At 40.5% G+C, this 27,559-nt stretch overlaps 1 protein-coding gene across 1 annotated transcript; it reads right to left on the bottom strand.

Moving 5' to 3' along the window:
* Positions 1-677: 677 nt before the first annotated feature.
* On the bottom strand, positions 678-27,358 carry LOC309964524 (kynurenine/alpha-aminoadipate aminotransferase, mitochondrial). The gene is made up of 13 exons (XM_082843617.1): positions 27,045-27,358; positions 26,309-26,477; positions 25,218-25,350; positions 21,908-21,982; positions 18,249-18,458; positions 16,925-16,990; positions 15,602-15,684; positions 15,085-15,181; positions 10,225-10,286; positions 9,893-9,957; positions 8,211-8,317; positions 2,124-2,225; positions 678-1,194 (listed from the first exon to the last, which is right to left on the bottom strand). The coding sequence occupies exons 1-13, from the start codon at positions 27,109-27,111 to the stop codon at positions 1,153-1,155; spliced, it is 1,278 nt and encodes a 425-aa protein (XP_082699743.1). The 5' UTR covers positions 27,112-27,358; the 3' UTR covers positions 678-1,152.
* Positions 27,359-27,559: the final 201 nt, after the last annotated feature.

Below are 27,559 nucleotides of genomic sequence, written 5' to 3'. Positions count from 1 at the left end.
TGTGCTTCCTGACAACTGTTCATTTTAGGTCAACTTGAAAGAGCCATATTGATTCCCACCAGGACCAAACACTGCAGCTCATTCATATGCTGGGAAAATACTAACTGTGATGGAAATGTTTACATACACAAGGATGGTGAGAATGACAGTGACATAAACTTCCTAGTTCCTTAAAGGACCTGATGACCTTACAAGGATGGGGCTTGGAATGCTGGTAAATTGTTATATAGCAATAGAAAATGGATACAGGGTATTTATGATACTGTCCTAATGAGATCCCATTCTTGTACATATTACCTGTACATGCATAGAAAACATCTAAAACGATGGATCTGAATGTTGGGGGTGAGACACCCAGTGGCTTTTACTTTATTCCTTATACTTATTGGGTTGTTTGAAAAAGATTAAGTGAGCATATATTTAATAATCAGATGGGGAAAATAAAGATCTTAAAGGTGAGAAAGGAAATCATTAAAAGTATTTCCTAAGTACCTCAAAGGAGTCTAGTAGAGTGAAATTACGTAACTGATAAGAACGTGCTTTTGAAAGTTGTGTAGTTTCATAAAAATACAATGTAGTACCTTTTTCTCAGTCCTTAATCTCTCCTCCTTACTTAGAATTAATAGGCAGACGTTTAGGTATGTTTAGATTCAGAATTTTATTTTAAATAGATTTCTGTGCCATAACATAACGTCTGTGATACTCTTACTAAAAATTATGTATAACGGTCAAATTCTAACAATTTTTGCAACAAGCTCTCATTACATTTTCTTCAAAATAGGAGAAGTTCACATTACATACCATTTTGAACATGATTGTTTGCTTACAAATAATTTACTGTAAAAATGTTATTTTCAAAGAAAATTTATGGGAAATGATAAAGCAACTACAAAAATCTTTACATAAAATCCAGGATAAAAATATTTTTTTGTGGATTGAAAATTTATCAACATGTATATGTGGATTATAAATATATTTTGGCAATCTGATGCATTCAAGGGCACTTTAAAAGTTGTCTAGTTAAATTACTACAGATATGACGTATTTGGTGAAACCCAATCTGTAAGTCTGACACCAACAATCATTTCTTCCTGCTAAAACATAGAAATAATTTATCTGAAAACCGTGAGTGCTATGAAGAGTTCGATTTCTTCATAAAGATTCCTTTATAAGTTGGGCTAATCCCTGGAAGGCCTAAAAGCGAACAGAGAGAAGAATTAATAAAATTAGGATGCTGTTTAGGAAAAGTCTGTCATAACTTGAGAAATTTAAACAAAGAGTATCCATCTTAGGTTGAGATCAGACAGTGAAAAGTCAGGATTAACCTCAGTTTTATCTGGGTCAGAGGCCGTCATGTCCACTAATATACGTAGACGGAAGCACATCAGAGGCGCAGGAAATTTTTCAAATCCTTATTCCCTCAAGATCATCATCTTCTCCCAGAACACGAATTATTTTTTTCATATACTCTCTCACCTGCACATGCCTTCTGTATAGTTTCAGTTGTCCAGCTCTATGCATATATAACTTATGAAAAGCATATTTAATGACATGAGAAAGGAAGTCAATCAAGAACACAGCCAGAGACAACCCATCTCCAGGGATAAGTATACACTCTTCTTACACTTCCTGGACTCTTCAGTTTATGGCTCTTCTGTGAGTTCCCGACACACAGTTGTTAGGAACTTGCTTCTTGGTTTCCCGTAATCCTGGTTAAAGCTGGACTTTGTGATTAAGCAATTACTTAACTCTAATCATTCATATTATTCTATTTGACCCTTCCACCAGAGATAGAGATGGATGGCTTCATGAATTTGTACTGTGGCTCATGTTAATTCTATGAAGAAATGCAAGAGTTTCTCTTTGTAACGTGTTGATAATTTGCCAACACTGTTGAACAGGTCTGTCATGTATTCATGAAAGCAATAAAATTCAACTCCAACTTGGTCGCATCATTTGTCTATAGAAGCCTGGCAACTTCTCTGAATGGTAGTTTGTGACTTTCCAACCAATACCCATTTTGCAGAAACCCAAGAAGATATCAAATAATGTTGTAACTCACAGAATGAACACAAAAAATAAATGGATATCTACTTTTACTCTAAAGAGAATATTGTACTCACCATGTCCATCTGCTCTGGAGAAGCTAAAGAGAAGGATGCTCTGAAGTAGGGGCAAGGAGCTGAACTATCAAGGTAGAAATGATATCCAGGAAGCATGAATATCTAAGAGAGTTTATGGAAAACAGGTGATGTACCATTAAAGAAAACTAAAAGAAAATATAGGTGAATCTAATCTCAGAGTGGAGGATGACTTTTAAACTTAAAAAGCAATGAAAGAAATCACAAGCGAAAAATCAATTTATATAAAATTACTGCATGTCGTACAATAAAACTAAAAGCATAGAAATCAGTGTTTACAATAAATATAGCAATTCTACTTCTTCTCCACATATTATAAAAAATGCACAGACACAGAGGAAAAACTTTAAAATGGACAAGGACAGCTTATTCAAGAAATAGAAATGGTAATAAACATGAATAAATGTTTAACATAACTAGAAAAGTAATATAAATCCAAACAATGAAATATCATTAAAAAAATTTATTTTATTTCTTTTTTTAAGTTAAACTATAGCTGATTTACTATGTTGTGTTAGTTTCAGGTATACAGAATAGTGATTCAGTTATACATATGTGTATATGTATATGTATATCAATCTATCTATCTATCTTTTCTTTTTCATATTCTTTTCCCTTATAGGTTATTATAAAATATTGAGTATAGTTCCCTGTGCTATACAGTAAGACTTTGTTGGTTATCTGTGTTATACCTAGTAGTGTATATATGTTAATCCCAAACTCCTAATATATCCCTTCTCCCCCTTCCCCTTTGGTAACCATAAGTTTGTTTTCTATGTCTGTGGGTCTATTTCCATTTTGTCAATAAGTTCATCTGTATAATTTTTTTAGATTCCACATATAGTGATGTCATATGATATTTGTTTTTTCTCTGTCTGACTTCACTTTGTGTGATAATCTCTAGGTCTATCCATGTTGCTGCAAATGGTATTATTTCATTCTTTGTTTATGGCTGAATAATATTCCATTGGATATATGTACCACATCTTCTTTATCTATTCATTTTTCGATGAACATTTAGTTTGCTTCCATGTCTTGGCTATTGTAAATAGTGCTGCAATGAAACATTGGGGTGCATGTATCTTTTTGAATTATACCTTTCTCCATATATATATTCCCAGGAGTGGGATCCCTGGATCATATGGTAACTCTATTTTTAGTTTCTTAATGAACCTCCATACTGGTTGCACCAATTAAAATTCCCACCAATAGTGTACGAGGGTTCCCTTTTCTCCACACCCTCTCCAGCATTTATTATTTGTAGACTTTTTGATGATGGGCATTCTGTCTGCTATGAGGTGATACCTCGTTGTAGTTTTGATTTGATTTTCTCTAATAATTAGCGATATTGAAAATCCTTTCATGCGCCTGTTGACCATCTGTATGTCTTCTTTGGAGAAATGTCTTTTTAGGTCTTCTGCCCAATTTTGGATTGGGTTATTTGTATTTTTTTTTCTTTATATTGCGCTGTATGAGCTGTTTCTATACTTTGGAAATTAATCCTTTGTCTGTCACATCATTTGCAAATATTTGTTCCCATTCTGTAGGTTGCCTTTTTGTTTTCTTTATGGTTTCATTTGCTGTGCAAAAGCTTTTAAGTTTAACTAGGTCCCATTTCTTTATTTTTGTTCTTATTTCCATCACTCTAGGAGACAGAGCAAAAATGATATTGCTATGATTTATGTCAAAGAGTGTTCTGACTGTTTTACTCTAGGAGTTTTATAATATCCAGTCTTATATTTAGGTCTGTAAACCATTTTGAGTTTATTGTTGTATATGATCTTTGAGAATGTTCTAATTTCATTCTTTGATATGTAGCTGTACTGTTTTCCTAGCATCCTTTATTGTAGAGACTGTCTTTTCTCCATGGTATATTCTTGCTCCTTTGTCGTAGATTAATTGACCATAGGTGTGTGGGTTTATTTCTGGGCTGTCTGTACTGTTCCATTGATCTATATTTCTGTTTTTGTGCCACTACAATACTGTTTGGATTACTGCAGCTTTGTAGTGTAGTCTGAAGTCAGGGAATGTGATTCCTCCAGCTCTGTTCTTCTTTCTCAAGACTGCTTTGGCTGTTAGGGGACTTTTGTGTTTCCATACAAATTTTAAAATTATTTGTTCTAGTTCTGTGAAAAATGACCTTGGTAATTTGGTAGGGATTGCACTGAACCTGTAATTGGCCTTGGATAGTAAAGTCATTTTGACAAAATTGATTCTTCCAATCCAAGAACACGGTGTATCTTTCCATCAGTTTGTGTTGTCTTCAATTTCTGTCATCGGCATTTTATAGGTTTCCGATTGCAGGTCTTTTGCCTTTTTAGGTAGGTTTATTCCTAGGTATTTTATTCTTTTAGATGTGACGGTAAATGGGATTTTTTCCTTAATTTCTCTTTCTGCTCTTTTGTTGTTAGTGTATAGAAATGCAACAAATTTCTGTGTATTTATTTTGTATCATGCAACTTTACTGAATTCATTGATGAGCTCTAGTAGTTTTCTGGTAGTATCTTTAGGATTTTCTATGTATAGCATCATCTGCAAACAGTGACAGTTTTACTTCTTCTTTTCCACTTTCGATTCCTTCTATTTCTTTTTCTTCTGTGATTGCTGTGTCTAGGTCTTCCAAAACTTTGTTGAATAAAAGTGGTGAGTGTGGGCATCCTTGTCTTGCTCCCAATCTTAGAGGAAATACTTTCAGATTTTCGCTGTTGAGTATGATGTTAGCTGTGGGTTTTTCATATATAGCCATTATTATGTTAAGGTGTATTCCCTCTATACCCGCTATCTGGAGAGTTTTTATCATAAATGGATGTTGAATTTTATCAAAAGCTTTTTTGTCTCTATTGAGATGATCATATGGTTTTTATTCTTCAATTTGTTAACGTGGTGTGTCACACAGATTGATTTGTGGATATTGAAAAAAACTGCAAAAAATACAAACGTGGAGGCTAAACAATATGCTACTAAACAACCAATGAATCATGGAAGAAATTAAAGAGAAAATCAAAAAATACCTAGAGAGAAATGAAAATGAAAACATGATGATCCAAAACCTGTGGGATGCAGCTAAAGCAGTTCTAAGAGGGAAGTTTATAGTAATACAGTCATACCTTGGGAAACAAAAAATCTCAAATAAATAACCTAACCTTATACCTAAAGCAAATAGAGAAAGAAGAACAAACCAAACCCATAGTTAGTAGAAGGAAAGAAATCATAAAGATCAGAGCAGAAATAAATAGAGACTAAGAAGACAATAGAAAAGATCAATGAAACTAAAATGGAACTTGGGTCTCTGACTCACGGCAGGAGCAGAAGAGGTTATAGACCACGTCTTTGAAAACTGTGCATGAGTCAGAACTAAGCTGGGTTGTGTTAAATCTTTGAGATTGTTGTCTAGTTAAATCATGACATTCAGAACTTTAAGAAACTGCTTCTTTTTTCATGGTGTAAATCTGGCCCCTGGTTGTTGAAGTTAGATGAACTGGGAATGAAATGATTTGGGGGCATTCTGGGGAGAAAATTTCAAGGCAGAAGATGAGTTTTTTTTTTTTTTTGTCCTGATTAACAATGAAATGAAAACCATAATTTCTACCAATATTGTGGAACAGCTTAGGGATGTGCCAGAAGCAAGTTTCTGTAGAGAAGGAGGGGATGGTAATAATCTCCTGGCAAGATAACCAAAATTTGGGCTAAGGCAGCAGTGTTAGAGATTACTTAGAAAAGGTAAAGAAAGGTATGTGCAACAGGGTATATGGAATAAAAGAAAGGGACTGAAAAAAAATGACAATAAATATGAAGTCTGTATCCTTAGCTCCTAGTTCAGGGATACACACATCAAATGTTCTGGAGAATAATGGCATTGATAAGAAAGCAAAAAAAAAAAAGTAATAAAATTGATTTATTGTACTAAAATGCACTTATATGAGTTAAGTCATTTAAGTATTTATTAAGCACTTTCTATGTGCTGTTATTAGCATTAAAACAATTAATAAAGCATGAGTCCCGCGGTCAAGTATGATGATTACAGGGAATGAGTGACTTTCCCAGGGGAGTGGATTGGCTCTTGGGTCCAGGCAGCCAGTTCTCAGCTCTGACCTCTAGACTGTCTCTTATGCTCTAGCACAGGAGTTTGCCAACAACAGGATCTGTTCTTTGTACTCACTGCCTCAAGACAGAAGTGGTACTAGAAACAGAACTTGGTGTTTACAAAAGAGTGACGAACATGATAAAGGAATTAATTAATGGAGAACGGTTGATTGATTTGCTAAATTGGAAAGCGACACAGAAGCATATTTAGACGTCTCAGCTTAATTAGTGCCTCTGAATGAAATCTAAGTAGACATGATTTAAGTACAAAAGGAGAAAAAAAACCTAGAAGAAATCCTTGCGGATTAATTTTAAGTGAAAAAAACAGGATATAAACTTTTCTGTGTAATTTTAATCATGTAACATAATTGCAGAGCATTATTTAAAAAAAACCCAGACTAAAAAATGGGCAGAAGACCTGAATAGATGTTTTTCCAGAGAAGAAATGCAGATGAACAACAGGTATATGAAAAGATGCTAAACATCACTAATCAACAGGGGAATGCAAATCAAAACAAAGAGATATCACCTCTCACCTGTAAGTATGGGTATTAACAAAAAGAACACAAATAGCAAGTGTTGGCAAGGATGTGGAGAATAGGGAACCCTCCTCCGCTGTTGGTGGGAGTGCAAATTGGTGCAGCCACTATTGAAAACAATATTGAGGTTCCTAAAAATCTAAAACTAGAGCTACCATATGATGCAGCAATCCACTCCTGGTATATATCCGGAAAAAAGAAAACACTAATTTGAACAGATACATGCACCCCAATATGCATTTCAGCATTATTTATAATAGCCAAGATATAGAAACAACCGAAGTGTCCATCAACAGATGAATGGATAAAGAAGATGTGGTATGTGTGTATACACACACACACACACACACACACACACGCGTGCGCACACACACACACAATGGAATACTACTCAGCCATAAAAAAGAATGAAGTCCTGCCATTTGTGACATGAATGGACTTGAGGGGTATTATGCCTCGTGAAATAAGTCAGAAAAAGAGAAATAACATGTTATCACATATATGCAAAATCTAAAAAAATAAAATGAATAAATACAACAAAAAGAAACAGGCTCACAGATAATACAGAACAAACTGGTTGTTACCAGTGGGAAGAGGGAAGGGAGGAAGGACAAAATAAGGGTAGAGGATTAAGAGGTACAAACTATTATGTATAAAATAAAGAAGATACAGGATTTATTATACAGCACAGGGAATACAGCCAATATTTTATAATAACTTTAAATGGAGTCTAATCTTTAAAAATACTGAATCACTATGTTATATACCTGAAACTAATGTAATACTGTAAATCAACTATGCTTTAATAAAAAAATAATTTCATAGCCAAAATACTAGATGTATACAACCTCTTCAAGAAAATGTTTCACAAGTGGTCATAAAATCTGGGTGGTAAAATTATGGGCTATTTAAAATTTTTTCATTATGCTTTAATGAAGTATAATGCTATCATGAGTATGCTTTACTTTCATAATCAGGAAAAAAAATCCTTCTATTGTAAATACTAATGGCTTATATTTATCAAGCATTTACTATGTGCCAGGTATTAGTCTAAGTGCTTTATCCATATTGACTGCTTTCATCATACCAACCCTAAGAGGGAGGGATTCTTATTATCTGCATTTTCCAGATGAAACTCAGGAAGGGCAGCTCATCCAGTGCCACATATCGGGGCAGGGCTGGAGCTGGGATTCACACCCAAGGACGTGGCTCCAGAGACTGTGCTCTTAGCCACTAAGCTAATCAGTAGCTGAGCTGAATGACTGTATTTCCCCTGGTTTAGACCAGGAGACTAATTCCGTAACCCAAAATCTATTATGTTCTTAGTAAGGAGATAATGTATCTGATAGGCAAACATTATGCCTTGGGTTGGCGGGCAGTGATAAACATCTCTTGCCATTTTTATTATTACTTTAAAGAAAAAATATAGCTTTTCTTCCTGTTTTACCTCTTTCTTAAAGGCTTTCTCTTCAATCAGTTTTCTTACATCATGAAGGCCCTTAATTTTAATCCATAAAAACATTCCAGCAGTAGGAACATGCCATTCTGCCAAACCTACAAACAAAAGAAGAGAAGAAATGTTTCCCGAGACCATTTTTGATGATGTCAGCTATATCGCTGAAATGACAAATTGCAGTTAACTAGTATTTCCAAAAAAGTTCCTTTGGTGATAGCATTTTTTAAAAATATAGTTTTAGGAGTCATGAAAATTGGTGTTCTGAGTTTCATTTTAAAAAGTGAGAGGAGGGTTTGAAAGGGAGAGAGGGGACTCGTGTATATTTCTGATTTTAGTGGGTCTCAGGGCAGTGCAGGAAATCCAGTGCCATGCCCACCTCCCTTTCTTAGAACTGTCCCTAAGCCAAACGCGGCTCTTTCAATTTTAGAAGAGGATTCCTCAACCCTTTCTAGAGCCTTCTAGTGTTTCAATAAATCCTGTCGTTTACATAATCGTTCAAAAGTCCAATGAATTGAACTTTTTATTGCAATGTAATTAAGAAGTACTTAAAATTCAGGAATTCCTGGTGTATTTGTAGACTTTATATTTCATTGAACATAAGGATAGAGAAACCAAGAAGGAACAAGAGTTATTTTGATTTTTACCTTTAAAAAAAAAAACCTTGATGTTGATTAAAACCTGTTTTTCAACTTCACTATAGGAAATGGTAGTATAGTACTCTTATCAAAAAGATAGTAATTGTGTTTTTACCAGGACTACATAGGGAACAAGATATGAGGGAAATAAGTGAATACTTTGTATTTACTATTATTCCTACAAAAGGCATTTTTAGTGGTGTAATTAAAGCCGGGTAATTCATTTTACTTTCTTCCTTAATAGAAGGGTAAGCTGTGACAAAGCGAGAGAGAGGCATGGACATATATACACTACCAAACGTAAGGTAGATAGCTAGTGGGAAGCAGCCGCATAGCACAGGGAGATCAGCTCGGTGCTTTGTGACCGCCTGGAGGGGTGGGATAGGGAGGATGAGAGGGAGGGAGATGCAAGAGGGAGGAGTTATGGGAACGTATGTATATGTATAACTGATTCACTTTGTTATAAAGCAGAAACTAACAAAAAAAAAGAGTAATTTAAAAATTAAAAAAAACAAATGGCAAAAAAAAATCTAAAGCATTTTGAAATCAAATTAGCAATAGAAATACTACTGATTAATGAGGTTAATGATTAAAAGGCAAATCATCTGTAATGAGAAATCCACCTTAGACTGTACTTAGTTTGTACTATTGTACTGTTTTGTCTTTATAGAGTCTAGTTAGAAAAGGAATATGTTATGTCACAATTCCTCTTCTACTTGGAGCAAAATTTTGAAAACCTTTAGAGTACAGATATTATTTAGCTTTAAGTAGGTTATTGCTGGTTGATTGTTAGACTAATTGGCCGTTTTTCTTCAAACCACAGATTCTTTGCAGCAGTCAGTTATAGTAGAAATGCATAGAATTGTGCCAGGGTTTATGCTCTTACTTCTGAGATCATTCATAGGGTAACATTTTCTTGACAAGAATACTCCTGGACCCTGTTTCCTTCCCCAGGGTTATTAACAATACTCTGGTGTGTATCACTCACTCATATAAGGGCTACTGTTCATCCCAGGACAGGATGTAAGTTCCACTCACCACTTAACCACTTGTCTGCAGCTGCCAATAATGCATCCCTCTGCTTCCTATAGAAATCAATAACCCTAGAAGAACAATAAAATGCAAAGGATGTGTTTAGTACATTGATTGAAGAAATTAAAAGGCTCTGAAGTCCAGTCTGTAAGAATCTATTTTCTATCTTGATGAAAATGTTGAATTCTTGATGAGGGAATAGAGCATATTTATTTGACCTGTTGGGTGGTTAACTTTTTACCATTGTGGTTTTTCCATTATTTTGGAATAATTCAAAAATGAAAATTAATAGAGTGAAGTCCATTTCTATGTGAAGTATGGAACCTAAAATACAATACCTGTCTACATGAGCCAGGAAGCCCTCTTCTCCCCACTGGTACAGAAGCTGTGATACCAGGAGCTAAACGGGATGAGACAGTAATAAGGTCATCATTCATCCTCTGAAATGTGTTTTTTGCCCAAACATAAAAGCAAACCACTCTTGATCATGTGCAAACCACCCTAAGAGGATGCTACAGGCTGTACCAAGCTTTGTAGAGCCAGCGATTTATAATGAGATTGATTATGAACAATGACAAGAATAATAGTAAAAATAACAAAGTATTTATGTGGTCCTTCCTATGTGCCGGAAACTGCTGTACCATATGAACGTATTTAAGCTAAGTTGATCTTCGTAATACCCTTATTAGGCAGGTCATGATTTCTAATATACTGAGGAAGAGACTGAGGCACGAGATGAAGTTAACTTTCCTGAGGTCACTGCTCCTCAAAGAGCCTGGACTTAAGTCAGACTGTCCAGTCCGAGATCCACCCAATAACTGCCGCCCTGGATGGTCTCTAAATATAAAACACATACAGTCGCGGAGGGTTTCTACAGGCATGTGCTCCATTCACCATGTTTCTGTTTGGCTGAAGGCTTCCCTAAGCCGTGTGGCTGACAGGGTCTTGGTGCTCTGGCCTGTTGTCAGGCCTGAGCCTCTGAGGTGGGAGAGTCAAGTTCAGGTCATTGGACCACCAGAGACTTCCTGGCTGCACGTAATATCAACTGGCAAGAGCTCTCTCAGAGATCTCTGTCTCAATGCTAAGACCCACCTCTACCCAATGGCCAGCAAGCTCTAGTGCTGGATGCCCCATGCCAAACAACTAGAAAGACAGGGGCAAAGCCCCTCCCATTAGCAGAGAGGTTGCCTAAAATAATACTAAGTTCAGTCTCACCTCAAGAAATGAGAAAAATCTCAAGTAAACAAGAAGAAAAGAATAGCAAAGATCAATAAAACTAAAAGCTGGTTCTTTGAGAAGATAAACAAAATTCATAAACCATTAGCCAGACTTATCAAGAAGAAGAGGGAGAGGACTCAAATCAATAAAATTAGAAATGAAAAAGAAGTTATAACAGACAGCGCAGACATACAAGCATCCTAACAGACTACTACAAGCAATTCTATGCCAATAAAATGGACAACCTGGAAGAAATGGACAAATTCTTAGAAAAGCACCACCTTCCGAGACTGAACCAGGAAGAAATAGAAAATATAAACAGACTAATCACAAGCACTGAAATTGAAACTGTGATAAAAAATCTTCCAACAAACAAAAGCCCAGGACCAGATGGCTTCACAGGCGACTTCTTTCAAACATTTAGAGAAGAGCTAACACCTGTCCTTCTCAAACTCTTCCAAAATATAGCAGAGGGAGGAACACTCCCAAACTCATTCTACGAGGCCACCATCACCCTGATACCAAAACAAGACAAGGACGTCACAAAGAAAGAAAACTAAAGGTCAATATCACTGATGAACATAGATGCAAAAATCCTCAACAAAATACTAGCAAACAGAACCCAACAGCACATTAAAATGATCATACACCATGATCAAGTGGGGTTTATAACAGGAATGCAAGGATTCTTCAATATACGCAAATCAATCAATGTGATACACCATATTAACAAACTGAAGGAGAAAAACCACATGATCATCTCAATAGATGCAGAAAAAGCTTTTGACAAAATTCAACACCGATTTATGATAAAAACTCTTCAGAAAGTAGGCATAGAGGGAACTTTCCTCAACATAATAAAGCCCATATATGACAAACCCACAGCCAACATCATTCTCAATGGTGAAAAACTAAAACCATTTCCTCTAAAATCAGGAACAAGACAAGGTTGCCCACTCTCACCACTATTATTCAACATAGTTTTGGAAGTTTTAGCCACAGCAAGCAGAGAAGAAAAAGAAATAAAAAGAATCCAAATTGGAAAAGAAGAAGTAAAGCTGTCACTGTTTGCAGATGACATGATACTATACATAGAGAATCCTAAAGATGCTACCAAAAAACTACCAGAGCTAATCAATGAATTTGGTAAAATAGCAGGATAAAAAGTTAATGCACAGAAATCTCTTGCATTCCTATGCACTAATGATAAAAAATTTGAAAGAGAAATTAAAGAAACACTCCAATTTACACTCCTAGGAATAAACCAACCTAAGGAGACAAAAGACCTGTATGCAGAAAGCTATAAGACACTGATGAAAGACATTAAAGATGATACAAACAGATGGAGAGATATACCATGTTCTTGGATTGGAAGAATCAACATTGTGAAAGTGACTACACTACCCAAAGCAATCTACAGATTCAATGCAATCCCTATCAAAGTACCACTGGCATTTTTCACAGAACTAGAACAAAATATTTCACAATGTGTATGGAAATACGAAAGACCCTGAATAGCCAAAGCAATCTTGAGAACGAAAAACGGAGCTGGAGGAATCAGGCTCCCTGACTTCAGACTCTACTACAAAACTACAGTAATGAAGATAGTATATTACTGGCACAAAAACAGAAATATAGATCAATGGACCAGGATAGAAAGCCCAGAGATAAACCTATGCACATATGACACCTTATCTTTGACAAAGGAGGCAAGAATATACAATGGAGAAAAGACAGCTTCTTCAATAAGTGGTGCTGGGAAAACTGGACAGCTACATGTAAAAGAATGAAATTAGAACACTCCCTAACACCATACACAAAAATAAACTCAAAATGGATTAAAGACCGAAATGTAAGGCCAGACACTATAAAACTCTTAGAGGAAAACATAGGCAGAACACTGTTTGACATAAATCACAGCAAGATCCTTTTTGACCCACCTCCTAGAGGAATGGAAATAAAAACAAAAATAAACAAATGGGACCTAATGAAACTTAAAGCTTTTGCACAGCAAAGGAAATCATAAACAAGACAAAAAGACAACCCTCAGAATGGGAGAAAATATTGGCAAATGAAGCAACTGACAAAGGATTCATCTCCAAATATACAAGCAGCTAATGCAGCTCAATATCAAAAAAACCCCACAAACAACCCAATCCAAAAATGGGCTGAAGACCTAAATAGACATTTCTCCAAAGAAGATATACAGATTGCCAACAAACACATTTGCATTAGAGAAATGCAAATCAAAACTATAATGAGGTATCACCTCACACCAGTGAGAATGGCCATCATCAAAAAATCTCCAAACAACAAATGCTGGAGAGGGTGTGGAGAAAAGGGAGCCCTCTTGCACTGTTGGTGGGAATGTAAATTGATACAGCCACTATGGAGAACAGTAGGGAGGTTCTTTAAAAAACTAAAAATAGAACTACCACATGACCCAGCAATCCCACTACTGGGCATATATCCTGAGAAAACCATAATTCAAAAAGACATGTACCACAATGTTCATTGCAGCTCTGTTTACAATAGCCAGGACATGGAAGCAACCTAAGTGTCCATCAACAGATGACTGGATAAAGAAGACATGGCACATATATACAATGGAATATTACTCAGCCATGAAAAGAAATGAAATTGAGTTGTTTGTAGTGAGATGGATGGACCTAGCGTCTGTCATACAGAGTGAAGTAAGTCAGAAAGAGAAAAACAAATATCGTATGCTAACACATATATATGGAATCTAAAAAAAAAAAAAGGCTCTGAAGAACCTTGGGGCAAGACAGGAATAAAGATGGAGACATAGAGAATGGACATGAGGACGTGGGGAGGGGGAAGGGTAAGCTGGGACAAAGTGAGAGAGAGGCTTGGACATATATACACTACCAAATGTAAAATAGATAGCTAATGGGAAGCAGCCGAATAGCACAGGGAGATCAGCTCGGTGCTTTGTGTCCACCTAGAGGGGTGGGATAGGGAGGGTGGGAGGGAGATATAAGAGGAAGGGGATATGGGGATACACGTATGCATATAGCCGATTCACTTTGCTATACAGCGGAAACTAATACAACATTGTAAAGCAAGTATACTTCAATAAAGATATTAAAAAAAAATTAGTTCCAGAAATTGAACAAACGTTATGATCAAAATAAAGAGATAAATTGACAAAAAAATAAACAACCCCCCCCATGTACAGTCGATACATGAAGTTATACAATATATTCAGAGATTTTCTATCCAAAATGGAAGTTCTAAATGTAAATGGATAGTGAAATTTGTTTGATAACAGATACAGAAAATATGGAAAAGTCCCCAACTTGATAAAACACGGGGACACGTGCACTTTGTGGAATGTATAATGTCAAAGAAATGTCCATTCTACATAAACTACACCTTCTGAGTTGTTAGGTAGCAGTCCTGTCCTTACGGTTGGTTCTCAAGATTGCCTTAGGGATGGCTCCAATCATTTCTCAAAGCTTGTGAAGAAATTTATACATTCGCCACAAATAATTTTACTGTATTTAATTAAAATACATTCCAGCTGGTGTCTGTAGGGAGCTTAGCACATGGGCAGTGAAGGCAGACATCGGGCCACGATGTGGGTTTGGAACCCTTGCTCTCAGATTCCAGGACAGCGAAGCTAACGGTGCGTTACTTCACCAAACCTCTTCCGCCCTGTTGAGTCCAACGCAGTTTTTATGGGATTCCTGGGCTAGATGCCAGGACACAGCTGAATAAGAACTCTGACCCTCAAGGAGTTTGGTCTACACTGTGAAACAGTACCAGGTCCATTCAAATCTCTCTTGGCTTTTAGAGCAAACATCTGCTGTGCGTGCTCTCCTAATTCAGTCCATGCGGAACTAGAGATGCAATCAGTGATTTCTCTCCCTGTCATGTTCACTCAGTCTTATTTGCCAACATCTATTTTGTTTTATGATCTGATTCAAAAAAATTCCTATTTCCTAAGTTGTCCATACCTGGGCAAAAGTGCTGGGGTGCATTGTTGAAACTTGTATGTGTAAAACAATTCTCTCGATCAAGGGCTTTGGACCAGTTATAAACCCTATTCGCAACCTGCACAAAGAGAGAAAAGGCACAATACCAACCCTGCATTAACAATTAATACCTTGTTAGTGATTTCATGGGGAAGAAAGTTGTGACCTGGGGACAAACACACAGTTAACACATTCTAATAAAACTACTTATTTAAAATACACATTTAAACTTAATTGTACACTTAAAATAGACCACATATTTCTAAATGTGCTCTTTCGTATATGTAACCAAAAACCTGACCAGTCCCCCTACAGCTATAAATTTAATGGCCAACTATCTTTGACCACTGGGGACAGATGGGGAGAAAAGCCCGGTATTAATAGATAAAATCAAACGGGAATACAGGTATCTTAAATGAGAACTGTTTGCAGTAAAAGATGCTGAGGTGCAGCCTCTGTCACCTTTAGATGCAGCCTGCAGGCACAGCCAGGGCCTTACCCAGAGGACAGGACTTTGGAAAAAGAGTCAGCTCGGATGACACGCCCATCAACGTCCATGGAGAGAAAAGTCGGTGCCCAGGGCTTGAAATGGAAGAAAAATACTGTTGGTTTGGGAAGTCTGTTAGAGACCGTATCCCTACTTTGTGCAGAGACTGGGCAGGAATGGATTTGGAGAACAGTAGGACAAACATCCTTTTCCTTGTCTTCATCTCAGCCCTTTGAAATGGAGTAAGAACCAGAGATGCACGTTCTTCTATTCGTATCTGCCGATCTTCACGGCTTTTCTGCCAAACACACACGTCCTCGCACTTGCTCACGCTGCCACTCCCGTGAGTTTAGAGGAACCTCACACAGGACCTCCTCGTCCCAAGGCTTGAGATCCAGGATGAACAGATTTCGAGGAAGGATTCAAGAAAAACTAGTTTGGAAAAGACCAAAGCGAAGAGGGCCGTCAGCATTCAGGGCTGTTTAGGAAGAGATGCTGAGCCTTAGACCAACTAGAAACACAACAAAGGTGCAAGGGAAGACGAGCAGTGTAGTGGGTCTGCAATGCTGCAACTTCCATATTTACTTCAAACGTAAATGCCAACAAGAAAGGGGGCCATGGTCGTGTTGAAGGTGCGCGGCAGGCAGACATGGTATTCAGGCAAACTAGATAAAAAGCCAAGAGTTCTGTTTCTTCTCCGTAGATATAGAGTGGGGACTGAGTGCATGTGTTTGTTCTGTGCAGCCCTGAGAGCAAATACAGTGTTGGATTTTGCGGAATTGGGCATTGGGAGTCTGTGCCACTACTGTTGTCTCCTAGGAAACCGTGCTCGTGGACAGTGGTGTACATATATAGTGGGAAAGGATCTGAAAGCCCATGATTCTGCAGGAAAGTCCCCGACCCTAAGTGACAGGGATGGCGAGCGGGCAGCATGATGCTAGGCACGCCCCTCCTCTGCCCACCACCGCCTCATGACCGAGCGCGGCCGTCCTTCTCCTTCCGCCTGGACACGCCTCCCAAGTCCTCCGCCCGTCAGCCACCCCCGAGAGACTGAGGTTGACACCCAAGGAGACACCCACTCCGTAACCCTGGCACGATGTCTAAGGAGCCACGACCTGGATTTGGAGTCCAGACGACCCTCACCCTTGACTCACTCGACCCTCCACGTGCCTGGCACAGAGAGCCAGCCGCTATTCTAAAGGAAAGGAATTTCTGGAAAGAGCAGTAAGTAATACCAGAGATGAAAATGCTCGGCAGCCCGGCTAAACTCACATCAGCACAGTAACTTACAGCCACTTGTCTACTGATTGTGGGCTGAGTTGACACTGCACTTACCTTGTTGAACTGCATAAAATAGTAAGGATCGTCTTCTATGATGAGGAAGTCGTATTTTCTTGCGAGCTAAAAAAGGTTAAAGGAGCATATTTATTTCTTCAGAGCACTCGAAGATGAAAGTCACTTGGAATCATAGTTCTTTGTACTCATTCATTCATTCATCCAAGAAGCTACTGAGGGCTCCGTGTCCTAGGAGGACAGGAGCCAGCCCTAAAAGCTCTGTCCTCAGGGAACTTACGATCTGGTGGGAAAGACAGAAGGAACGTGAGCCAGTGGATAGTGAACAGAGGGTCAGGAGGGAGGTTTAGAGGGCTGGGCAGAAGGTTAAAGAGGGTGGATGTCTGAGAGAGAGAGAGTGACATGGAAGCTCCAGGAGAGCTCAGGCCGGCAGGAAGGACCAGGCGTGCAGATGACAGGGCAGAAGATTTTAGACTGAGGGACCAGAAGCAAAGGCCCTGGGGGTGAGAAAATACTTGGCATGTTTAAGGGATAGACGTTTATAGAAGGCATAGGTGTGTCAGGGACAGAAGGAAGGCTCTGTAGCTGCAACAAGAAGGATGTGAGAGACCTGAGAACCGAGGCCCAGGTCGCATAACTGTGTGTGGCAGGTGAAGGACTCTGATCTTGTTTTAAGTGCAGGGAAGCAGCTGGAGGAGGGGTTGTAGATCTACACTTGAGCAGGAAGGACGCCACGAGCCGGGGGGCGGGAGCTGTGAGGAGGGGGGCAGTCACGGGGTCCGGGAGGGCGGGCGGGCGGCCAAGGAGACGGTGGGTTTGGATAACGTTGGTGGTGGGAGCCACGGGATGCATTGGAGGTGGGGGTGAGGGGAAGACAGAAGGAAGAGAGGGGAGGAAGAGGTGAGTTTAACACTACACCAACAGTAACGTCTCTTTCAACCAAAATATCAATTAAAGGGAAAGGAAAACCTCATAGCAAGAGCGTAATAGTTTCTTGAGTTTAAATTTATGGGGACCCTTTTATTAAAAATCATCTTCCTTGGGCTTCCCTGGTAGCGAATGGTTGAGAGTCCGCCTGCCGATGCAGGGGACACGGGTTCGTGTCCCGGTCCGGGAAGATCCCACATGCCACAGAGCGGCTGGGCCCGTGAGCCATGGCCGCTGGGCCTGCGCGTCCGGAGCCTGTGCTCCGCAACGGGAGAGGCCACAACAGTGAGACGCCCGCGTACCGCAAAAAATGAAATAAAATAAAAAAATCATCTTCCTTGAGAGCAAGAGGCTAATCAGAGAAGGAACTTGAGAGCACTCTTCTAAAGGGTCAGAAAGAAACAAGAACACAGCCACGGAACACAATCTTTGAAAATACCTCGTAGATTTCCTTTTTGCGGTTAGCTGTTAATGAGTTTCCGGCAGGGTTGTTGCCATTTGGGACAGTATAAAGAAATTTGGGGGTGTTTTTCTTGGGGTTCTTTGAATCTTCTGGTTTCCATTTGGAAAGTATTTCTCTGAGGGAGTCTGGAATAATCCCGTGCTCGTCACTGGAAATGTTAATAATGTTGCAGCCCAGTGGTTGCACCTGTGGAGGACAGGAGAAAAGAAAACCCAAGACTCAGACATGATACCAAATATCATAGTCACTGGTTCTTACAGTAACGAAAATGTTACCATTTATACCTTTAAACACAAACCTGCACTCAGCCCTACACCCAAGGGCTGAGGTGGTATTTTCTGATTCCACTGTTGCCCCAGTTAAGCTTCCATTATGGTTCAAAAATATTCCCTGTCAATTCCTAGAGGAAGGGTAGACATCCCTGCTCATATATGTCAGGCTTGGCCAGGGGTCTGGCTTTGGTCAATAAATTGCGTGCAGAAGTGATGGGTGTTCCTTCCAAGCAGAAGCTTTAAATCCCAGCTTGGGTTTCTCGTTCCCTGTTCCCTCTGCTCTAAGACTGGCAGCGGTCCAGATGAGGCTGCTTCTGTCACTCTGGGGCCTGGGATGAAGATGGCATGGCACAGAGCTTGGTGGCCTGACCGTGGACACGGCGTGTGAGAGAAAGACAGGACTTTGAAGCCATAGGCCAGCGAGAGAAGGAGTCAGCTATTCCACAGCATAACCCAGCCTCTTCTGACTGTATCATCTTTATAATTATGGTTAGAACTGCTTCATAAAATAGGAGTTTATTAAGGAATTATTTTACAAAGTAAATTCATCACATAAAGCATCTGTGATGCTAATACATAAAATAGTTATAAGCAGAGGTGATATTCAAAATATTGGACAGGTGGTGTAGCATGGGCACTTCAGGTGCATCCTGTGGGCCCCATGCCAGGTCAGCATTAGCTCTGTACCATGGGGGGGTCAGGGTGGTCTTAGGAGAGGAGCCAGGGGAGCCAGGGAGCATAGTGGCAGTGGCTCATCAAGGCATGTGGAAGTGTTTCAATACTGTACCAACTGCAGAGGCTGAAGTTGAAAGTAGTGGCCTTGCTTATAGACATAGTTTTATAAAAGTCTTGTATTTTTATGTTTTATGTTCATAAAGAAAAAATTGGGACTTATTAATAACAAGCAAAGGAAACCATCAACAAAATGAAAAGACAACCTACAGCCTGGGAGAAGATATTTGCCAACAGTGCAACTGACAAGGGATTAATTTCCAAAGTATACAAACAGCTCATACAGCTCAATATCAAAAAACAAAAAAAACAACCCAATCAAAAAATGGACAGAAGACTGAAGTAGACATTTCTCCAAAGAAGACATACAGATGGCCAACAGGCACATGACAAGATGTTCAACATCCCTAATTACTAGAGAAATGCAAATGAAAACTACAATGAGGTACCACCTCAAATGAGTCAGAATGCCCATCATCAGAAAGTCTACAAATAATAAATGCTGGAGAGGGTATGGAGGAAAGGGCCTCTGACATTGTTGGTGGGAATGTAAATTGGTGTAGCCACTATGGAGAACAGACAGTATGGAGGTTCTTAAAAGACCAGAAGTAGAGTTACCATATGATTCAGTGATCCCACTCCTGGGCATATATATGGAGAAAAGTATAATTCAAAAAGATACATGCACCCTAATGTTCATAGCAGCACTATTGACAATAGTTAAGACATGGAAGCAACTTAAAATGTCCATCAACAGATGAATGGATAAAGAAAATATGGTCCATATATACAATGGAATATTACTCAGACATAAAAAAGAATGAAATAATGCCATTTGCAGCAACATGGATGGACCTAGAGATTATCATACTAAGTGAAGTAAGTCAGACAAAGACAAACAGCACTTATATGTGGAGTCTAAGACAAGGATAGAAATGAACTTATTTACAAAACAAACAGACTCACAGACATAGAAAACAAACTTACGGTTACTAAAGGGGAAAGGTGGGGAGGGATAAATTAGGAGTTTGGGATTAACATATACACACTACAATATATAAAATAGATAAACAGCACGTTCCTACTGTATAGCACAGGGAAGTGTATACTCAATATCCTGTAATAAACTATCATGGAAAAAAATGTGAAAAAGAACAGATATATATATATATCTGAATCACTTTACTGTATACCTGAAACTAACATGACATTGTAAATAAACTATATTTCAATAAAAATTAAGAAAAAAAAACCAATAATTGAGTGAAGTTCTCAGAAAAAAATTTTTCAAAGGATATGCAAACACACATATTAGTCGTCAAACGTAGACTTATGCACTAAGTGAGAATAATCCAGACCCTACTTATGGCAAATCTAAAAGGCCTTAGGCTTTAAAAACACAGGTACTTGAATAAAGCAAGTTCATATTGGGCCACGAGATAAACACACAAGACCGTCGGCATATTCCCTCACAGCGTGGCACTGGTTTCTGTTTGGGCATGTGACAACGTGTGTTAATCGTGCTGTTTACACAGATACAAGTTCTACATTTACAGGCATTGTGTAATCTTACATCTTTGGAGTTCAGGAAAATAATAATTAGTATCCAATGATTAAGGCCATTATTTTACTTTAGTTTTTAAAATTGTGGTAAAATGTATATAACAAAAAATCTGCCATTTTCACGTGTGGGATTCAGTGGCATTAATTACGTTCATAATGTGTGCATCTCTCACTATCAATTTCCAAAACCTTTTCATCACTCTAAACAGAAACCCTGTAGTCATTAAGCAACAACTCCCCATTTCCCCCTCCCCCAGGCCCTGGTAACCTCTCATCAACTTCCTGTCTCTATGAATTTGCCTATTTTTGATATTTAGTACAAGTGGAGTCATACGATATTTGTCCTTTTGTGTCTGGCTTCTTTCTTTGGGCCCCTGCAGTGATGGGCAGGGCTTTACTCCTCAGAGAGCTGGTAAGGCTGATGGTTAGACAGTTGTTACATTGAGTTGAAACTGTTTCCCTGTAGTTTCCACCCTTTGGTTCAAGTTCTATGAACCTGAGGACATGCACAGACAAATCTAACTCCTCTGTCACGTGGCTAGCTTTAATGTACTTGAGGACAATTCTCATGCCCCTGTGGAGTCTTCTCTCTCTGCGGAAAAGAGCATAGTTCCTAAAACAATTCAACCTATGGTATTATTTCCATTTCTTTGTTCACTCTGGTCGCTTTTCTCCGACTGTGCTCCAGCCTGTATTCACATCGACCCAAAAGTATTGTGCCCCCGACAGTGGTGTGTTCTGACCAGGGCACAGCAGAGCAGGCATGTGGTAATATAGATGGTAGTGAAAAAATGTCTTTGTCAATTAAGTCACATTTCAGGTGGAATATTAACAAATCTGGACATGATTTTGCACAACCCAATTTTAGCACCTCTACATTTAGACTTTGTAAGGAGAAATGTATAAAGCAGAGGGTACATTTCACATATTTTGCATATATTAATGATTCTCCTGTTTAAGAAGAAAGATGCTATTTTATGTTTCAGTGGGCAGAGAATTCTCAAGGTGCAGTGGTTTCTTATTTGTTAGAAGAAAAGAGAGTTGCCTTTTGTAGACATGTGTACTCACAGCATGAATTGTTCCTGAATAAATGGGTTCATTTACGAGGATATTATCTCCAGGATTAACGATCATCTCAAATACCTAACAAAAGAAGCATAGGTTAGCTTCGTTAGTCTGGTTTCCATTCTTAGAAAACACCTCCCCCCCCCTTTTTTTTTTTAGTTTGGGCTCACTAGGATTCTAGAGAAGGAGTTGGCAAGTTTTCTGTAAATGCCAGATGGGATGTATGTTGTGAGCCCTGGTGTCTCCATTGCAACTACTCATCTCTGCCTCTATGGTGAGAAAGCTGTAGACAATACGTCAGCCGATGGTGTGGCTGAGTTCCAATAAAACTCTATTTACAGAATCAGACAAGGGCTGGCTTGGCTCTCAAGCCACAGTTTGCAAACCTCCGTTCTGGGTTTAAAAAATATATATATATATATATACACATAACTGGTTTGGCTCCTAAAATTCATGTATTCCTTCTTTGAATAATTTAAAAATCTTTGCTATAAGCCAGGACCTATGGAGACAAACTGATGAGTATAGTGGGATGGTTTTTATCCTCGTGGAGGTGCTAGTTCATTGAAAGCTAGATTCTAATCAAATAACTACTCAGATAAATGCATATGTAAAATCGGTGATACGCGCTGTTACGTATAGATGCCAAGGCTCTACGTGCTCATTGTAGGAGGACTTGGGCACTCAGGGAACTTAGAGCATTCAGGGAGGGCTTCCCTGAGGAAGTGACGAGTAGGAGGAGGGGTGACAATACGTACACAGTTTGAGAAACTGAAAGAATCCTGTGGCTTGAGGTGGAGTGTGAAGAGGAGAGTGGAAGCAGCTCAGAGGGAAGTGGGCAGAGAGCATCCCAGGGAGGCCTTTGGGCCAAGTGAGCCCAGGGAGAATTTTAAGTAGAGGGCGGGACCGGGGAGTCAGGTGACCAGACAGGCATCTGAGAAAGTCATTCTGGCTGCAAACTCAAAGTATCAAAAAGGAATGAGAGTACAGGTGGAGGCTGGGAAGTTTTTAGGCTCATTTGGGAGGTATTTGCTGCAGTCCTTGGGAAAGGTAAGGGTGGTCTGGATGGGTTGATGGTGGTGGGGCTGGAGAGAACTGAGCGGCATTTAGGAAATCAGAACCAGCAGACCTAACTGTGGACTGAGGGGGCACGAGGAAGGAGAGGTGTCAGGAGGGACCCCTGGATTTCTGGCTGTGCAGGTGGGGAGGTGGTGGGAGGAGTGCCACTGACTGAAAAACACCCCCAACGCTGTCTGTTCTGAGGGAGAAGCAGATGAGTGTGTTTTGGTGTGAGGGGCCTTTGAAACAGCCTGGGATGGATCAGGTGGATTGGTGGACGTGTGGATGTGCAGGGAGCCTGGAGTTAATGGCATGGACGTGATCGCCCAGGTGTGATGCCCAGGGAAGGTGTGTGTGTGTGAAGGGGAAAGAGGTTTGGGGGCCCAGCCTCACGGGGCTCCCATACATAAGGGACACTGCAAGTGGGGCAGGGCAAGGAGGAAGGGAGCATTCCAGAAAGGAGGGGGGCTCAGCAAGGGTAAAGGAGACTCAGAGGTCAGGGAGGATAAGGCCCACAAGTCTCGGGGGAGCTTGAGGACAGTGTGATGCCTCGTGACATCAGGAGAGCCACACAAGAGATTTTTCCAGCCTAAGTCAGAGGGGTCCATTCTGACTAAATCTTACACGAGTCAGAGAATAATCCTTTCCCAGCCTGTGACATCTCACAATCCCCAGGTCAAGCCTCTCCTCCCTGTATCATTTTAACAAACTAGAGCTCTTGACACACAGCACGGCCATTATCCATTGAGACAGAAGATGTGACATCTTTTTCCAATTTGGACTAGGATGTTCGATTTACTTTTCCTTATGGGCTTTTGGCCTTTTATGACAAACAGTATCTTCCTCTGACAAGTTCATTGGTTCAGGATTTACAGGACATCCTAGGACCAAACAGATCACTGAGGTGGCTTGTGTATCATCTGTGGATCAGATGAAAACCTCATCACATTCATTTCCCATGTCAATTAGGGGACATGAGAAAGTCAAATATCCTAAATGAGGAGGGAGGGCTGTTTATTATCTGAGACACGGACACCTAAAATAATATCCATCCTGGGGAACAAAGTGGGAGAAATAGTAAACCGGATTCCCAGGAGGCCTCTGGAACAAGCATGGCTATAAGCCAGTGAGTTACTGATGCATTTGGCCATCTATGCTCTCTTCCTCTTTGATATGACTGATGTTGCAAGAGACAAAGAAGAAACTTCTTGTGCATCTTTCTGGAAAAACAAAAAAGGCACCTAAGCAAAGAAATTCACTGAAGTCCTTTTTTTTCCCTACTTGTCTGGGGCATCACAAATACTTCTCTTCAACAATAAAACTGAAACAGCAGCTAATCCTTTTGTTTTTCCTAATTAAGTCCAAAAAGAGGGAGGAAAATTATAGTCTTATTACTTCAATACATTATTATGTAATAATAATTTAATGGAAATTCATGAAAACTAACTAGCTTTCACATTTACATAAAAAAGAAGAGCAAGAAAGCTACTCTGCTTTGAGATAAACAAGAGTCATACTTTCATCTAGGTGTGAGGACTGAATGTAGAGCCTCCTTATCCAGGACTAATTATTCATGAAAAAGAAAAGAAACAAATAGATGAAACTGAGAACCATATATGCAGTCTCTTTATCGGGGGACCCCCCCAGTGGTGGTTACCTCTGTGGAGTTCCTGGAACCCAGGAGAGAGGCAGAGAGAGAGAGAGAGAGAGAGAGAGAAGGAGAGAGAGAAAGTAACCCAGAGGAGAAGTCAGCCACAGACACAGACATATACGTAGACGTGGAGAAACACAGCCAAGAAGGAGTCGGGGTACAAGGGGCAGCCGGCACGGACGATGACACCAGCAGACACACAAAGGAATGACGTTTCATCTCAGGAGTATCAGGATACACCCTCAAAGAATTTAAAAGTCATGCGTTGAAATGTCGTAACCACAAACATAACTGAAATGTAGCCTGAATCTCTGAGTCAGATGAAAGTAAGCAGCGCTCACTAAGCTGCAGGTAGGGGTTGAGTTCTCCCTGAATGGGAATCTTGTCCTAATGACTCAGAGCTCCGGGTCATTGATGGTGGGATCTCTGTTTAAGAGAAATCAGGTTGGTGAATGTCTTTAAGTTCCACTTATGATTCTAGGTGAAGACAAGGAAGCCTTCATAACCCACAGAACATGATGCTCTGTGGCTAAGGGAGAGATGGCTGTATGGGTGAACGTAGTATTGGATGCTTCCCACGGGTGCCCTTCCTTCCAGTCTTACCTTACAGAGACCTTCTTGGCTGCCACAGGTGACACACATGTCCATTTGTCCTTGGCTGGGTGGATAATGGATGGTGGGAGGATTATGCAATTTTACTTGTAACTGTTTTAGCCAGGATAACAGCTCTGGGAGGCTAAAGCATAAAATGCATTTAAAAATCGACAGTAGTGAAAGTCATGATAATAGTAGACAGGAACTAGATGGTGGCTTTATAGCAGGCGCTTCAAAGGTCCTCAAATGCTTTTCGCCAATATTAACATCTTTACTTTAAAGACAAGGCAACAGACTTAGAGATTAAGAAATCCACATAAGTTAATCAGTTGGTGATTAAAAGAGCTTTCTCATTCCAAAGCCTGTACTTTTTCTTTCACATTAGAGCACTCACTGAGTAATTCATTTTTTGTTTCCCTTAGGGAGATTTCTGTAGGATACCTAGAAGCGCAGGTTCAGTAAGTTCTTCGCATCATGGAAAGAAAAGCCTAGGTATACATTATATACAATACAATTTTTATGCACCCAACATGCATTATTCTTCAATCACAGAGCAAACAGGCTTTAATAAAGTATAATTCATAGACACTCTGCAAGTTACCCTTTATCACTGGAAGAAGACCAGCTGAGGAAAGCCTTAGAATATGTGTTCCAGTTGCCTTTATGAAATTAAACACATCTGAACTGAGGGCAACACACTTACATAGCTGCCTGTTTAGAAAGGGAACATAATCAATAAAAAAATTCCCCAGGACCTAAACTGGCTGCTTCCTGGGTCATCCTTTTCCTCCTTTCTCCTACCCTGCTTCTTCACCTAGCTATATTCTCTCTCTCTCTTTTATTCCAGTCTCAGCTCAAATGGTACCTACTTTCAAAAGCCTTCTCTCCCTCTCCTAGTCGTGTAAGGTTGAGAAGCAGTCCCTGGCATCTTAGGCATTCAGTATCATTGCTGCAATTATTTTTCCTTCTAAAGCTCTTCCCCAAACCTTCCTCACTGCTGAATACCCAGTTAAAAAACACACACGTCACTCTATCAGCGGGTTGTAGAATATTGCTTATGAAAATGAACCAACAAGGTTACATTATCTACTGATCAGTACCCAGCACTCTGAGAATACTGCAGTGCTCTCTTCATCATCTTTTCATCAAATTGGATGGTCTCTCCGTTGTCTGTGGTGATAACTGCAGTCTTGAAAGGGAACGTGTTGGGGTTTGGTGCTCCAGTCGCCAGGGAGAGGACAGATTTCGATGACTTGCCCAATATCTCAGCTACAACAAATAAGGAGGAGAAGAAGAAACACTTTCAGTGAAGACTTTCCTAAACAGAGATGGTTCAGCATGCTGCATTAAAGTCAGTAAAACTTTAAAGTGTACGACTTCTAGTGATAGAATGCTAGTCCGAAAGAAACACAGAAGATGCCTTTTTTGTGGGCCGACCTCACCGGTGGAGGAACTAAGGAATAGACACGTGCATCTAAGAAGGCGGAGTGATCAGGCAGACAAGCCAAGGGTCACAGTAAGAGAAGACGGGCTTCCACTCGGCCCGTCGGTGCCCGGCTCCGCGCGCACCCCTCTCTCTCCGGCGAACCCGCCCTCCCCACTCCGCACGCGCCCGCACGCTGAGCCGAACCCCGACTCCTGTGGCCGGAAGAGCCCTCTGGAGCCTAAGCAGGACGTGTCCACAGCGGCCTGCCCTCTCTCTACTGCTGATGGCCCACACTCGTGCCCGTTCCAGCGCGCCTTCTGTGCCAGGTCTGCGCAGAGCCGGGCTCAGGCCGCCCGGAGCAGCTCTGCGGGGACCGCCCCCTCCAGTGGGAGAGCAGGGCCCGGACTCACTCATGACTCGAATGGCAGAAGGCTTTCTGGCCGCGCTCACAGCCGTGATGAACCGTGTGTAATTCATTCTCGGATTCCAAGCGGCAAGCCCCGCCTTAGGTGGTTGAAGCCTGGGAAAACCAAGGATCCGCGTCAATCCTGCCCCCTAATCCCTGCCCTGGAAAGGCCACCTCTGCTGTCCCCCGCGTGTAGTCTGGCGCGCGGAGCTAGGAGAGGCCGCCGAAGGCCCGGCTGGTGGCCGCGCGAGAGCCTGGTTAGGATCCGGCCTGGCGCGTAGCAGGACTGGCAAAGTCCACTGGCAGGTTAGGATGCGTGCCCCTCCCGCCCTGCGCGACGCGGCCTATGGCCACCGGCCGCCCCTCCGGCGGGTTTCCAGCCCTGTGACCACGCCTCCAAGGCCCTTCAGCACACCCACTGGCCTCGGCCCTCCTGGCCGATCCCCACCCCCGGCCTGGCATCCAGCGTGTCCCCGCCCCCAGCAGCGCCTCACGGCGCGCCCCGCCCTCCACGCCTGC

Source organism: Leucopleurus acutus (genome assembly GCF_964270905.1).
Source record: "Leucopleurus acutus genome assembly, chromosome: 7".
Taxonomy (NCBI): Eukaryota; Metazoa; Chordata; class Mammalia; order Artiodactyla; family Delphinidae; genus Leucopleurus; species Leucopleurus acutus.
This window is presented reverse-complemented; position numbering and strand designations above follow the sequence as displayed.

What these genes read in the sequence shown, in the direction of transcription:
- LOC309964524 (XM_082843617.1), bottom strand. Translation starts at nt 27,111, where the DNA reads ATGAATTACACACGGTTCATCACGGCTGTGAGCGCGGCCAGAAAGCCT. An exon ending in TGCAGACAAGTGGTTAAGTG is followed by an intron (nt 8,318 to 9,892) that starts GTGAGTGGAACT and finishes TTTTGTTTGTAG; the next exon opens with GTTTGGCAGAATGGCATGTT. An exon ending in AGAAAGCCTTTAAGAAAGAG is followed by an intron (nt 2,226 to 8,210) that starts GTAAAACAGGAA and finishes AAACTCTCTTAG; the next exon opens with ATATTCATGCTTCCTGGATA.